At 39.6% G+C, this 16,581-nt stretch overlaps 1 protein-coding gene across 1 annotated transcript in view; it reads left to right on the top strand.

Moving 5' to 3' along the window:
* Positions 1–1,377: 1,377 nt before the first annotated feature.
* Positions 1,378–16,581, top strand: part of LOC121354240 (inositol 1,4,5-trisphosphate receptor type 2-like) — a gene marked incomplete at its 5' end in the record, with an annotated part of 75,660 nt that continues 60,456 nt past the window's right edge. The window contains 8 exons of the mRNA XM_041468679.1: positions 1,378–1,530; positions 3,102–3,289; positions 4,376–4,559; positions 5,154–5,410; positions 6,364–6,564; positions 8,510–8,620; positions 13,319–13,414; positions 14,570–14,689. Of these exons, the coding sequence (XP_041324613.1) occupies positions 1,378–1,530; positions 3,102–3,289; positions 4,376–4,559; positions 5,154–5,410; positions 6,364–6,564; positions 8,510–8,620; positions 13,319–13,414; positions 14,570–14,689 (1,310 nt within the window). The remainder of the gene's footprint in view (positions 1,531–3,101; positions 3,290–4,375; positions 4,560–5,153; positions 5,411–6,363; positions 6,565–8,509; positions 8,621–13,318; positions 13,415–14,569; positions 14,690–16,581) is intronic.

Below are 16,581 nucleotides of genomic sequence, written 5' to 3'. Positions count from 1 at the left end.
AGACTTCTGATTCTTTGCCTTGCTCTGCAGTGCAGAGCACACTGGATTAATCTCACCTGGAAAATCCACCCAGTAAACTCCCTGTAAGTGATGCTTCTTATTTTTCTTGAAGCTATTGTATTTATAGCTTTTGATATTTTACTGTAGGCCTTGTACTCCTTGGCTGTATGACGGAATTCTGTACAGACTATTATCAAACGAAAACATCAAAATGGGAGAACTAGGAAAGAATGGCTGATTGGTGTTGTCAGGCAGCACACAGAATCTTGCGTTTTGGTACTTTTTTTCAGGTGGACAAGGCCATTGTCCTCAAGGCCCATTAAGCAGTGAAGCCCCTCTGTGGTGTGTGGTTGCCACTGGAAATATTGCCAAGTTAACGGGGAAGTGGGAGTGTGAGAGTGTGTGGGACTTGCTTCCCCACTGCCTGCTGTCTGTGGCGGCCACAGAGATGTTTTGATTGAAAACTTGACTGCTGCACTAATGTGCAGGCATTGGCAAGCTGCTGAATGCTGAGAATGCTTCTAGTGCACATATATTTCAGAATTGTTTTAATTAAAACCAGAAGTTTAGTAAAAGTAGGGAAGAAATATTCAATTTTAATGCTAAACACTTTAAGTGACCGTTTTCCCCCTTCTGTGTTGAGCATTGGAGACCTTACTTATTCCTCTTTATGAAATCTGAGGTTACACATACGCCTACAGTTGTTGTGTCACCTTCTGCCTCTCTAAAGCTGAGTGTTGACTGCAGGTGTTCTGTGGAGACTGAAGCAAAATAAAAATGCCAAGTAATTGGTACCCCTGGCTCTCAATCCAGTGTGTCTTGTGTTGCAGAACATAAGTAATATGAAAGGGAAGATCTTCAGAGAGCTGCATACAAATTTTGACTGGTTGTGGTTTTGGAACAAGGAGATACAGAGAATGCTTTTTAAGCTGTTCTATCAGATGTCATCTCTGTTTTAATATTTTATGTGATGTGGCTTTTTTCAGATGATCAGCTGGATTATCTGAGATCAGAGAAAAGGGAGTGGTACTATTCAGCTGCAGAAAATAGGAAGAAAGTGCTGCCATGGCAGGGTAGGGCATAGACACACTGATTGCAGAGCACTGACCTTGTTTGTGGACCTTGTTTCAATGTACACATCTCACAGATAGCCAGTCAGAATTACTGGAGGTGTTTTATTTATAATCAATGAGTTTAAAACAAACTTCAAAAAACTTTATACAACACTCTTTGAGAATTTTCCCCCTGGGATTTGTTAGATGAGACCGTTAGATATTTGTTTTCTGGACAATTTTCCTGTTTGTGTGCTTACTAATTATAATGGAAAGACCTACTAAATTATGTATCTGTGTTAAACAGCTTGCTTTTCAAACAAAGGAAATTGGCCACAACTCTCATTTATTTTTATCTTTCTCTTAAAGGGCAACACTTTAAGGAAAATCCTCCTGTATCGATACTTTAAAGGGGAATACGGAAGTGGTGTGAATGGGCCCCTGTCTGCCAGCTACAACAAAACTGCACAAGTTGGAGGTAAATCAACACACATAATTTCAAGAGAGAAAAATTAGCAGCACCATTTTTTCTAATAGGCGCATTGGACATGATCCAGGCATTCAGTTGGTAAATAAATCAAACATGTTCTGTAAACACTTAGAAGAGAGGTAGTATCAGACTCTTCTATTTTTAAGTTGCACACATTTGTCTCAGATGGTGCGTTTGGAGGTACCAAAGCAGGTACCAGTAAATTCCCATCCAGAAATTCAGCAAAGCAGGAAACTTTTGAAGAGAGATGGTGTTGTTTCTGGAAATTAAAGAATTTTTTGATGTTCCAGATCCTTTATTGATATGTGAAAAAGATCTAAGGAAAAGCTTTTCACAAAGATACTGGTTAGACAACAGAACAGATTTTCCTGAGAGGTTGTAAAAGGTGTCAGTTCTTTTTACAACTTTACTGGACAAGACTCTGACGATCTTGTCCTATTTTCCTGTGAGCAAGAAGTTTCAGTAGATGATCTCTGTAGGTCCATTATAAGCTAATTTTTTGTATCATTTTGCTGTAGAAGCCACAGGAAGTTACTGCAGGGTGGTTTCTAAGATAACCCATAAAAATGGATGTCATAGGAAATGAGGCTGGAGCTAGGTATAGAGTCAGGTCAGAAATGCATTTTGCATTTTCAGTGTACACTGAAGGCATGCCAAGATCTGTCAGCTTCTGCAGATGTTACCCAGCTGTTCCTCCTTTACTATTTCAGTATAGACTCTGAAAATCTTTGCAGTCTTAACATTCTATACGCCAAATTTTGCTCTCTAACAAATAAGAGACTGAAGTTTTACTATCTTTTTAGTTCTCTCTAAGAAGTGTGTGTGTGTATGGTTTTATCACAAAGTCTGAAGCATTTTAATCAGTTTAATCAAAGTGGTGCTGGCTGATTAAAGCAGTACTGTATTTTTACTAATGAAGTAGGTGCAGTTACATCTTTAGAGAAGTAAGTGTAGCAGGAAAGATGATAATCTGTGATAATAAAAGGTGGTTGATTTAATGAGCTAATACAATTTAGCAAAATGTCTTCAACCTACACCTTTAATTTGGATTAACTCAAGTCTGTGTTCTTAAAAAAAGCATCATGATGATAATGGTGATGATGATGATCTAGGAGTTGGCAAAAACATTTGACTAGAAGGTCAGACCCATAACCAGGGTGAATTTACCAGGACACAATTTTAGTGTAGATTAGGCCTGAGATTGAAGAGCAGATTTAAAAAGGGTCTCAGGGCACTGACCCTAATCACAGTTTAGTGTATCAGCAGTGGAATTAAAAATGGTTCAGTGAACAAATCAGTGTCCTTTCCATCTTATTTGTTGTCTGAATATTCTGACAGAACAATGGTGTGGGGATTTGTTTTATTTCTTATTCTTACAGCCCAATACTGCAGTTTCATACAAAAATCTTGTTTTTATCAAAGAGAATTTTGCCTGACAGAATTTCAAAATTAAGTGTATTACGTTGCTGTTGTGTGCTTTATCACTACTAATAGGTTCATTTTCATATATGTGTGTGAAGCAAACACGAATGGCATTTGTGTATTTGTTTAATTTGCAGGTGGATTTTCAGGACAAGATGCAGATAAGTCTGGGGTGACCGTGTTTGATATCCAGTGCCTCCTGGACAAAGAAGGTGCCTCAGAACTGGTCATAGATGTGATAGTGAACACCAGAAATGACAGGATTTTCTCCGAGGGCATTCTGCTTGGTATTGCACTGCTTGAAGGTGGAAATACGCAAACACAGGTACTTGTTTAATCTGCTTATTCACATATTGATTCTCAGATGCATGTGGTCTGGAGACAAATAAAGAGAACCTTTTTGCTGTGAGTTCTCTGAGAAGTTTGTCGCTAGAATATGTACCACTGTAATACAAACATAAATATGCCCTATTACTATGCAGTAGCTCTTCAGGAGAAGAAAATGTTTTTCAGCTCTCCCTCTCTGTGTAGCACTGTACTGCTTTTAATCTGGTCATTGCCATGTGAGCATTATTCCCAGTTATTTTATGTCAGTCTTTGTAAAATTAAAAATTATAATACTTCTAAGTTTATAAAAGCACATTATTTTCTGTAAACCTTCAGAGACATTTATCAAAATCTCCAAAGAGAAAAAAATCTGGTCATTTGAGAAGACCAGTATCCCAGTTGATAGAAAATATTTGGTTTAAACTATGGTTTCTAGGTGTTTTTCTATATATTTGCTTTAAACTATGGTTTCTAGGTGTTATCACCCATATTTAGCCAAATCAAATGATTGAGGGAAGAGAGAGAATTGATATGATGAGGGAAGGCTGGGAGAGTTGGGATTGCTTGCAAACTGTTGCAAATGGTTCTCAGCCCGCTTGACAGTTATACTAAGGGACTGGAATTAATAACCTAAAATAATATTTAATAATAAATTCTGTCCATGGCACAAAAAATTAATATAATCCGAGCTATAATATTACATATTTGATGTTCCATGCTTTCTCTTGTTGTTACATAATAAGTTACTTTTCACTGTTATTTGTAGATGGAATATAATGACTAGTAAGCCAGGAGAAATGGAGAGTGTCACAAAGTAATTTAACTTCAAGTACAATATTGTAACATTTAAAAGACTGCTAATAGTGCAGTTCACCATTTTACCCAAATTTTAAAATATTATCATCCATCTTTGTTACCAGCCTTGTATATCACTTTGTGAAAGAACTGGTCAGGCAGTGGCCAACATTTGTTCTGTGTTAAGTGAAATAATTATTCGTCATTAGTTTCACAAAATAATTAGTGTGTTTTTGTATTTCTTCTTCCTTAGAAGATTGATATTTAAAGAATTATATTTTTATTGCAGTATTCGACTTACCAGCAACTAAAGGAGCAGAAAAAGTCAGAAAGGTTCTTTAAAGTGCTGTATGATCGCATGAAAGCTGCTCAGCAGGAGATCCGATCCACAGTGACAGTGAACACTATTGATTTGGGGAGCAAAAAGAAGGAGGATGACAGCGACCTCACCATATCTGTTCCCAAAAAGAGAGGTAAGGAGGCACCCCCTGGGAAAGAGGGGAGAAGGGTTTTATATTGACACTGCATGTGCTGCACCACTGATGCTCTGCTGAGTTGATCAATAAGCTTTAATATTAATCATTGTCAATTTGCATATTTTGCCTGTTATTCTCTGAATTACAGTCCATCTCAGGTTGGCCACAAGGAATTAGCTTTAATGAAATCAGTGAAGCTCTGCCAGTTTGCATCAATAAAAGATATTGAGCCATATTTTTAGAGGAGCAGAAGCAGAAGCTGCTGGTATTGGAGATATTTCACAAGAGCAGGCGCAGGAACTGATTTCCCACCCTGTGGTCTTCCCATTGTTCTCATCATTTATTATATATGAGAGAGAAATAGTAGGGCTTTTTGTGTTAATGTTCTGTTTCACTCTGGTTTGTGGTTTATTTGGAATGTGCTATCCCTGCATGAATGTTGCTTTGATATTCTTTGTGAGTTGCCTAGATGTCTTTGAAGAGTTAGACACCAACAAAGAAAAAGTTGCATTCATTGTTATTGTTTTCTTATTGTTTAATCAAATGGGGAGAAAGACTTTCAAAAGTGAAGGAAAATTATCTTCTTTTCAGTTAAGGATTCAACTCTGCATCTGAAAGAGGGAATGAAAGGACAGTTAACAGAGGCATCTTCTGCAACCTCCAAGGCTTACTCTGTGTACAGAAGAGAAATGGACCCAGAAATAGATCTGATGGGCTCAGGAGCAGATGCTGCAAATGCAGAAGAGAAGTCTGCAGAAGAAGCCATCATGAGCCCTGCCATTGCAATCATGCAGCCAATACTAAGATTTCTTCAGCTGCTGTGTGAGAACCACAACCGAGAGCTCCAGGTAAAGTGTTTTGAGCTGAGCTTTTATAGGGGTGTTATTAGAGGGGCTGCACCTTCATAAGGGGAGAAAATCACACCTGTGCCTGGCCCCTGTTACAGAATACGGCTGTTTGAAATGTTGGGGTTTTTTGGTCCAAGGGATAAAAGCACCCTTTTCAGGAACCATTTGGGTTCTGTATTGGAGGAGTGCATGTTTATATCCTCAGAACTGCTTGGCGATCTCAGCACAGTCACATGGAACTGAGCAGGATTTAAATGTCCTGTTAGTAAGGTTCCTTTGCACAATTGGTAGGTCACTTACCATGGACTTGAAGAGCATAGGAAGTTTCTGGGTACTGCCCTTTTCCCAAAGTATCACAATTGAAGGCTTTAAGATGCTCTGTGTGTCCTTACTAACAATTCTTTTTAGAATAGAAAGAAACTACTTTTTAGAATTCTTTTTAGAATAGAAATTTTTAGGTAGAAATTACAGTCCCCATAGCAAAATGTATTTTCTGCAAATATAAATCAGCGCCATGGCCAGGAGTAGTTTCTTCCCTTCCAGCTGTGGTTGGGGTGGTTTGAGCTGAGCTCCATAATGTGCCACCTGACCTGCTTAGCTGTGGGGCAACAGTTTCCAAGAGAAGGGCTGTAATGGGTACCTGGGAGCAGGTCTGCAGGACATATAAAAGACATTTAAGGCCAGTGCAATGTTTACCAAGTTCACTTTCCTAAGCCTTCCCTGCTCTATGATTTAATCAGATAATAGTTCTCAATTGCTGCATTAAGGCCTAATATATTTTCTATAGTAGTGCAGTGTACTTCAATACCTGAAACACAGTGGTCATATGTTTACAAATTGTATCTTTCAATCTTCTCATGAAAAAAAGACTAAAAGACTTTGTTTGCCTTGACTCTCTTCCTTTTTTTGGTTTTGTTTTGTTTTGTTTTGTGTTCCTTTCCTCCACCCACCAGAACTTCTTAAGACATCAAAACAATAAAACAAATTACAACCTTGTTTGTGAGACCCTTCAGTTTTTGGACTGCATCTGTGGGAGCACCACAGGTGGGCTGGGCTTACTGGGGCTTTACATCAATGAGAGGAATGTGGCTCTTGTCAACCAGACGCTGGAAAGCTTGACAGAATATTGCCAGGGCCCGTGCCATGAAAACCAGGTAGGCTCAAAAACTTCTGGATGCAGAAGGCTGTACCTAAATGTTGCTGTCTGGGTGCTTATCACAAACCTTTGAGTATTCCTGATAACATAAATTCGCTTGGAGCTGCTATGACTAGACTTAACACACTTATAGCTTTCATGAAGCCTGAGTGACCCTTTTAAGTCAGAGCTGAAAGCAGACTCTTCCTGTAGTACCTCTTCTTCATCTGAGGGTATGCAGACCTTTTGGAGAGAGTTTCATGTTTTATGTTGCTGTGTCTGTGGCTTAAACCTCACTTTGTGAGACTGGATTTGGAGTCATAGTTTTGGCAGTGCATTGCAAACACAGACTTGTTTGTGTTTCAATGTGCTTCATTTTCACACATTTGCCCTTGCTGGTGTTTATACATCTTGCTAACACTTACTTTCATTATTTCACATAACTGCCACAAAGTTTAACTTATCCTTCTGCCATACCAATTAGCAGCATCTTTAATTATGGTATCAGCAGTGAAATGGACGACACTAAAGACCATGCTTCTGATCTTCTGTGCAGCCTTTGGAAGTCACACAGCTGTGACTTTTGGTAAAAGTCTCTTTAGTGCGGTGCTGAAGAAGTGTAGAAAGGTAAAGGATGTGGTTACATGCATACATACATACATATTTGATCTGAAGAGAACTGCAGTAAAGTTGTCATAGTGGATGAAACTGCAGAATTTTTGGTATGGATTAGCAGTGGGAAAATTGTGGTGAGCAAATTACAGAAGCAATCTGCTCTCTATGCTAGAAATAGCTGAAGAAATACATGCAATTACTGCTTCTTCATTAATGTGCACCAATGAAATGTAAAGTGCTATTACTGCCATTGCTGGTAATCAGCTGCCTTTACTTAATATTTTAAAAACAAACAGAAATCCTTTAGTGGACTAAATTTTGAACAGTAATATTTAAACCACTTTTGGATGGGAGAAGCAACAGTAAAAAAGTATAGCTACAGGACTGGAGATAAAAAAAATGTTACAAGTTAACATGTTCTCCAACAAAGTTATGTGAGAATCACTTGAGGAACACTGATATGGAAGGGATTGATGATTACACTTTATTACTTAGATCTATCTGCTGGGAGGTCACTCAGGATTTGAGTTACACTTGTTTATACCAACTGCAAGTCTAATTCAATATATTTCAGGGGTAAGTGCTCCACACTCTCATTTTCATTTTTCCCCCTCTCTCTGTCTTCCTGGAAGACTTTTCCTTTCTTATTGTCCCATAAACCTGCCAGAGCAAAAAGTGCTATAGGCTCTTGTATAACTGACTGTTATGCACAAAGCCTGGAAGGTCCAGAACTCCAGCTGTAAAGGCATTTGGGAAGTACCACTGGTCACAAATACAGTTATGAATTCCATATCCAGAAATACCCTTCTTTGCAGGACATGTCCAGATGCATGGAAAAACTTTGATTCTCATGAACATTTTGTGCTGTAACAGCAATATTAATGCTGGCTGCTGAGGGCAAATGAAGAATCTGAGCGTGCAAATTTCATTGTGCTTGCAGTCAAGCTTCTCTTTTATGTCTGAGGCTGGCATGTGCTCGGCTGAATCTGGCAATGATCCTGAGGGCAGCTGTCTGCAAGTTGTACCGCTTGGTGCCAAGCCCTGTGGGATTCTCTGGGAGCAGATTTTAGCTTGCACCACCTTTTTTCCAGTTGGGTATTTCACTACTGGCAGTGTGTGGGTTAGTTCTTGTGTGTTAGTACACAAAAGTCTCCCCCAGCACTTCTTGTGGTGTGTTTTCAGGCTGTTTTGCTGTGACTGGAGGTTTCATTGCTTTTGCAAGGTGTTTTAAGTTCTGGGTCCTTCTTTTAGAAATTTGCTGATGAGCGTATTCTCTTCCTCCCTCTTTTTCCCACTCCTCCCCTCCCCTCTACCCCTGCCCCATTCCTTTCTCTTCTCTTGTTTTGCAGACATGCATAGCCACCCATGAGTCTAATGGGATTGATATTATAATTGCTCTCATCTTGAACGACATAAACCCTCTTGGCAAATACTGCATGGACTTGGTGCTTCAGCTCAAGGTACGGTATATGAAAATTTATTTATTTGAATTTGGGCAGCAACAGAAGACATACCTATGGGAGAGCTCTAGGCAGCCTGACATTTACTTAATCTTACCATAGCACAATATACTCAGAAGCCTTTGAAAAAAAAATCTTGCAAGTGAGTTCATCTCAGCTTCTGAATCCTTATCAGGCCCTCTTCCACACTTTTGACCCACTGCTCTGTTTGCGACTATGTCTCAGATTTTTTAAAAAAAAATCCTATCAGTCAGGCATGACACAGCTAGCATGAAAAGTCTGTATTGTGGATGTAAAATCTCTCAAGATTGATAAACAGCCACACTGTACAGGCATGCAACAAGTCAGGCATGCTCACTAAATACCGAACTCTTAAAAATTATGTGAGAAGGAGATGCTGTGAAAAAGAACAATACATCATATGACCTGCAATGTCAAGTAAATTCTTGAACCTTGTTCTCAGTGTCCTTTGAGGGGAAACACAAAGTGTGGAGTGTGAGGGCAAAGCCTAGAGTGGGAGGGCTTGTAATGTAATTTTGTTCTGTATTCTGGGGAGAGTTGGACAGGCTCATAGATAAGTTTCTCCTGTCTGTGTGCCAGTGCATGCAGAGGGGAACTCTGCAGCTGCACTGTCTGCCAAGCAGGGTAGAATCTGTCCAGAAGGAGCCCTGGGTTATTGCCTTTTCTTGCCTCCCAAATTAAGTATTTCCATTGCAGATGGTCTGTTTCCTCCCCAAACCAGCAAATACTTTGTGGTAGCTGCATTGCATCATATTGGCAATGTTATACATGTCTAAGAAAATAATTAATATAGCTATATATCATGTACAATGAAACATTGAATCAACAGTGCCTTACATATGATTTTAATAAATGTAATTACTTTTTTGAATGGCAATGTAATTCAGGCCCCCCTCTAGCAAAACACTTAGGCAGACATTTAGCTTTGAACATGCAGACAGTTCTTTTGATGTCCAAATTTCAGTCTCTGTGAAGATGTATCTGCATTCACTCCAGTGCCATTTTGATTTGCCATTGTCATGAGGCTAGCAAATGATTGCAGGACAGCTTTTCTGTGTAGTGACCAAACACGGAGCTTAGAGACACCTCTGCAAGGACCAGTGTGAACCTGTTCACAGGAGGCTGGCTGTGCTCAGACTCACTCAATTAGCAAAAATTGTGATGAATGATAGCAGAGGTTCAGACTGTGGAAATGATTCAGATTTTGCAGAGTCACAGAGTCATTTGCTTTGGTAGGGATGTCTTTAGGTCATCTTGTCCAAACCCTCTGCTCAAGCAGGATCAGCTAGAGGTTTCTCAGGATCGTGTGCAGCTGAATATCTCCACAGCTGGAGACTCTACAACCATTTTGGGCAGCCTATCCCACTGTCTGATCCCTCTCACAGTATGAAAGTGTTTTCTGGTGTTTAGATAGAATTTAATGGGTGTTTTATTTTGTCTCTTGCTCTTTCACTAGACACTGCTGAGAGGGGTCTGGCACCCTCTTCTGCATTTCTTCCCACTAGGTATTTATATACATTGATAAGATCCATCTAAGCCATCTGTACTGCAGACTGAACAGTCACAATTTTCAGTGGCTTTTTATACGAAAAATGCTCCATTCCCTTCATGGTTTTTATGGCTTTTTGCTAGACCCATTCCATTATGTCCATATCACTCTTGTACTGGATCTGGACACATTGCAAAATGTGATTTCAAGAATTGGATCCAAATTAAGAAGCTGCTGTTTTTTGATTTTGAGTGGCAAAACATTGAAGTAATAAAGCAATGACTTTATCAAGTAATGTTTAACTGTCAGTGTTCACAGGCAACTTTGAAGTTGCAAATACATAAATTTTGCACTGAAAACACACAAAGTATGCAGGCCTATATGTTTACACTCACAAACAAGCTCAGACACTGTTTTCAGGGAACATTATATGTTGAACTTACACCCTCCAACCAAAGGAAAGGCAATGCAGAGTTATATTTTCCCATGCCATCTTAGTTTAGCTTGTTTTGCACTTAGTTTTTGATGTGGCATTTAATTACATCTTCATGGATTATATTTTCCAGTGGACTCCCAAATCATTTAGTGAGCAGAGCAGACAGTGTTCACTGAGTGCAGAGATGGCTAGTGTTCTATTCTGCTTCTTTTTATTTCGAGTGTGACCCCCTGGCCATCCTTACTGACCAGTGTGTAAACCCTGGCACACACTAAGAGCTCAATATCTGCCACATCTGGGACAGGATGAAGAGACATTGTTAGTCTAAGAGTAAAGAGAGTCTAAGAAAAATGTCTTCTTTTTTTCCCTCATAGCTGTATCTAGTTGCTTCACTCATTAATTTGTTTTTCCAAAATTTTTATCAGGAGATGAGATGGGATCCCAGGTAAAGGTGAGTGAAGAGTAGAAGAACTTTGGGCTGTGCTAGTTTTTAGTACCTGGAAACTGATTTTTCACTGTACTAATGTTTTATGAACTTTGTGCAGTGTTTTCCAAATTATGGATGTCTTTTCCTCATTGATATTTGGGATTAGATCCTAGGCTCTTCATATATGCAGAAAGTGAGGAATAAGTAGCCAAATAACCATCACAAATGCCTGCTGTAATTCTATGCCATGGCAAGGCACTTCTGTTGAGTCAGTAACAAGAAGCTGGCTGTTGATGACACAAAATCCTCTACCTTTCCCAACTTCCTGGAAGCTGCAGCAGGCTTCTGTCCATCCCCAGGGTTGTCTGCACTGGCAAAGAGTTTCAAAGTCCTCCTCAGCCATGAGTGAGGGGACTTATGCCTTCCTCCTGTTCCCTCCCTTTCCTTACCAAGCTACCTGGGAGCCTGTCATGGCCCCTTCCCTCCTCCTCAGTTTGAGATCCTACCGATGCTACCACTTGGCCACAACTGTAAGGGAAATCTGCAGCAGAAAAGGAAGCATCCTGCTTTTCAGAGCAGCATCCTGTCAGGAATCCTGTTCAAAGTGCTGTTCTCTCCCTCCCCCTGTTCTTGTTCACTGTGCACATTCAGCTTCTGCAGTGTTTGTTTCAAGGTAAAGGGTCTGATTATACCTTTCCCATGGATGGTCCTCATTTGATTTAGAAGCAAAAGGAAAGGGATGTGGCAAAACTCATATGGAGTGCTGTTCTCCTTGAGCCAGTCCCAGTTAGGTCTTTTCTTCTCATATCTTTTTCTTTGTCCTTATCTCATTCCTGTATTGGCAAGCCCAGACTCCTCTGTCCTGGCTTCTGTCTCAGCTCCCAGTCTCTTCTCCCAGAAGTTTATAATTCCCTTGTTACATACAACTCTTCTAATCTACTCTCCTTCCATTTACCTTCAGTCCTCCAGTCAGAGGTGTTTAATCCTCAGACTAACACAGCCCTGAGGAAGCTGCTTTGAGCAGGGATTGGACTATTGGAATCTTAGTCCAGAGGGCAGCCTTTACTGTGTGGTTTTATGATCCAGCCTGCATAGTTTTTTGATTCTGTGCTCACCAAGAATAACCCCTGTGGGCTTTTAGCTGTGAAATTAGTGTGTTTCTGCTTTATAGTACTCAAATTGTAATTTACAAAATGCTTCCAAGTTGGATAAGTTTGACTGGGAGACTAAAATGCGTGTGATTGTTCTATTGGCCTCTAGTGCTCCACAGTTTTAGGTCTATTGTCAAAACTTGGGCATACAAAGGCTGCTTAAAACACAAGTTGCTTGAACACGTAGGGAATAACATCTTTCTTTTTGCCCCTGTACCAAAAGCAGCTGAACCCTTTTCATCTGAAACTGCCCATGCCAGTTGTCTGAGTCACACCCTCACTGGAGAAATTTCAGCTGGAATTGTTGATAATGGCAATAAGCAACTGAGAATGAGGTTGTAGGGTGGGTTGGCAATTTTCCTGGCCCCTACCTCTTCCCTGGGGACTGTCTCCTGCTTCCAAGTGTTCCAACAGCTCAGTCTGTAACAGGGAATGATGGGGATGCTGTGACAGGTCAGCCAAGGCAACCTTGCTCTGCCAGAAAGCAGCCAAACCTTCAGAACCTTTCTTCCTCTTCACCACAGCTGATTTAACTGGGAGACAGGCAGGTCTCTGTGGCACCACTGGGCTACTGCAGCTAAAGCTCATGCTATGTAATCCTGAGGAGCAGTTTTGGGGAAAGGCAGCCAGTTGACAGAGCAAAGGTTGTCTTTATATATTCCCCCAGGAATATTTAGTAGTGAAACAAAATCTGAGGAGTGCATGAAAGCAGTTTATTTTGCAACCTTTCAAATAATAAGCAGTTGGACTTCATAAAACCAAAGGGGAAGGAAACCTGCCTGAACGATAAAACCTTCTGTGTAATATGTTTTGCAATTGCCTCTGTTGAGTCTTGTTTTAACAGAAGACCAAAGCAAAAACTGTGAGCTGGGAAATAAGGAAAGGAAATGGAATTTAATTTCTTATGCACAGTCTGCAGCAACACTCTGTATTTAAGTCAAATATTTTTCGGTGTTTAAAATTTTCCTTCCAATATAGCATGCACAGTTAGTGTTACGGTATGCTGACATTAAAAAAACCCTATTAAATATGTCAGTAAAATAAAAGATGCAAGTAGTTGAAAATCTTATACACTAAAAAAGTGGTCCTCATAATCTCAATTAAAACAAATTCAAGGGTCATTAATCCATGAAAGGGATTTAAAATTTGCATTAATTTGATTTTGTATCTCTAGAACAATGCCTCCAAGCTTTTGCTGGCTATTATGGAAAGCAGACAAGACAGTGAGAATGCGGAAAGAATCCTTTTCAACATGAGACCAAGAGAACTGGTGAGAAAGCTTGTGAATATTCATAAATCTTTTGGCTGAAAAAAAATCTGTCATTAAAACATTTTTAAAATTATCTGTATCTAAACTGAGAAGTGCTGGCAGCGTATGATGGCACAATATATAAGGATAGTACTAATTCACAAAAAGTACTTTAACAGGATCAAGCATGCATGATTTCAGTCTTTACGACTTCATTATTTTTATCCGTTCCAAGCACTTTTCTTTAATTGTTTCCTAACTAAATTATCATATTCTGGTAGACTGTCTTCAAGTGCAGTTTGTCAGAGGCTGGCAAATTAAGCTGGTACAGTTTGTGAAGCAGTGCTAACAGAAATGTGTGTGTGGACATATAATATATTTAATATACATGTATTTTATTTATTTATGTCTCATGAACAAAGAGAGTTCCAAGCAGTTGTTGCTGTGTTTTGGAAAAACACTGATGTTTATGGAGGTCTCCAGGAACTTTAAAGGGGTTGGAAATCTGGGGGGAGTAATTTCCAATACCACTTGACTGCGTAACAACAGAGACTGAGAGATCTGGGGATTCTTGAAGGATTCTGGGGAAGAATCTGGGGACGTTGTCCCTGCCCTTAGGCAGAGCCCAATGCCTGCTGGTTTCAGGGAATCACCACTAAGGTGGCATCTCAGCAGGATGAGGCCATCCCTAGGGTAAAACTGCAGGATCAGGCCTTGTTTGGGGAACCCTATGGTAGTCCTTTTGAATATTTGGAATTTCCCTAGCACCCTGCCCAAATCTTCCTTTCCTTTTGGTTTAGGTGTGGTTTTTCCTGTGAAATTGTGTTGCTGCCTGCTCTGATCAGAAGATCATGGCTGCACTCTTAAGTGCTGCACAACAGTCCCTTGCCATATCTAGACCAGTCTTTAGAAGCATTTGTGAAAATACCTGCTCACAAAGGCTTATCATTCCTGTTCCTTTCTCATGGTTGCTGACGAAAAATGTGGTGGTTTGGAGCTTCATAAATCCTTCAAGCTTGTCTTTATTCAGAAAGTGTTTCCCAGGCTGCTTGCTCTTCTTGCAGAACTGCAGGGCACCTATGCAGGCTGGATCTGAGCAGTGTCTGTGTTCAAACTGTGTTTTTTTCCCAAGAACCACATTTATTTAATCTCTCCCTGGCTGGATTTGTGTTGCAGGTGGATGTAATGAAGAATGCCTACAACCAAGGTCTGGATTGTGACCACGAGGAAGAGAATGGAGATAATAGCATCTCCCCAAAAGATGTTGGCCATAATATCTATATTTTGGCACATCAGGTATGTCTTACTGGTTTTGTGACGGCTTCCAGAAAAGCATTACATGGTCAAACTCCGCATTGTCACAGGTGGAGTCATGTACTTCAGGGGTAAGAGGGAAGTAACAATGTGTTTATTGATAAAAACCAAAGTTTGGTAGCAGATGTGGCAGTGGGTTAACGAGGTTCAATGGCAAGGCACACTTGATTACTGCATATAGGACAGGCTCAGTCCATACTGTCAGGGAGACCCTCCTGTTGAGTCATGATGTTAAGGAAGGATCCTCTTGCATTCTAAACTCCTTCTCAGATGGGAGTTTAGGTGCAGCTGGATCCAGACTTAGTCCCAGCTTTTCCCAACAGTTTGTCTAAAGGTTTATCTGCACATGATCAATCCATTATATCATTTAGCCATCAAGAATTCAGAGTTTAGCATGCTCTTAACCACTTACCAAAAGTCTCTTGTGGTAAGGAATCCCTCAGTCTTGAGAAGCAACCTTGAGAGCCATTCCCTGACCAAGGGGAGATCCTGAGTATATTGGTCCTCTCATTGAGGAGAAATTTCACACAAATTGTTATTTGTGTGAAATAGCAATGTAGAGCAAAACAGTGACTGTCTGCTTAGCTTTGTCTTCTTTTAACATTAACTGATCATTTCTATCAATCAAATCATAAACTGTGTTAGCATTACTGGTGTATTTTAAATAGTGCCTTCAGTTGTGATACCAACTGAACTTGATTTCAGAAGATTCCTATTATTTTAGATATACTACTTCACAAATAAGAATAATTTGGCCTTTTCACTGCTTTCTCCTTTTGAATTAGTGCCCTCAAGCTTTTTCTGATCACTTTTACTTCTTTACTGGTAAAGGTAGAATGTACACTGGAGGTTGGTATTTAATAGACTGTTTATTCTTCAGCGTAGCTGGTGTCAAAAATAGTTTATCTTTCAATTACGTTCAGAATATTGAAAAGTTTTGTGTAATTGAAAGAATAAGGACCATGAACTTCTTTGTTATATAATAAATTACAGCATTTGGTATTTCATAGAAGGGCCAAATTTAAAAAAAAAATGATTTTCCCTAAGTGAGAAGAAATAAACAGATGGGGATAGAGAGTGTTCTTCATTCCTTATGTTTATTAAGTGTTGTTAGGAATTGAATACTCGGCAGAAAAAAAAAAGAAAAGAAAGCAATCTATAGTTACAGTAGTGTTATACAATGTTTCTTTCAAGCAAAGAATGCAGAAGAACAGTTCCTGAGTTATGCTGGTGTGCTCACAGAACATTTAAATAAGTAGGTATTGTTATTATGTTGGTGGTGGTGTGGTTGACCATGTTCTACTCTCGTGCTGTTTGTGGGGCTGTACATAAGATACCCATCAGAGATGATAGTATTTTTAGAAAGCATCTGCAGCTCCTTACCTTGTCTGAATTTACTCCTTGTCTGAATGCTTATAATGAAAATTTAAATGCCTGCCAAATTGAAATGTCGGTATTTTCTGTCTTCTGCCTACAGTTTGTGTTAAATTACTTAACAGGGTCTGTGACATAGAAAATATGGTTTGGGGGAGTGGAATATAGGCCTAAAGCTGTATATGAAGTGACTGCTGGGGTCATTTTACACAAGACGTTAGTGCCAGAGGTACACCAGCTGGTTGAGGTGTAGGTTAAGCTCTGTCCCGAGGTTCATATCCACAGTGCTGGAGAGGTCCATGGTGCCACTCCACAGCTATTCCTGATCCATAGTTGGCGTTTTGGTTGCATAAGGGTGGATATTTTTACAGCAACTTACTGAGTTCCTTCCTGTTCTGTAAAATTAAATGTCATGATTGGCTGTGTATGCTGTAAAAATATCCATCTTTTTTACAAAAAAAAAAAAAAAAAAAAAAAAAAAAAAAAAAAAAAACAACAAA

The sequence above is a fragment of the Pyrgilauda ruficollis genome, unplaced genomic scaffold, assembly GCF_017590135.1.
Source record: "Pyrgilauda ruficollis isolate IOZ18807 unplaced genomic scaffold, ASM1759013v1 scaffold227, whole genome shotgun sequence".
In the NCBI taxonomy this organism is placed as follows: domain Eukaryota; kingdom Metazoa; phylum Chordata; class Aves; order Passeriformes; family Passeridae; genus Pyrgilauda; species Pyrgilauda ruficollis.
Note: the sequence above shows the minus strand (reverse complement) of the source record. Positions and strands in the feature narration are given on the sequence as shown.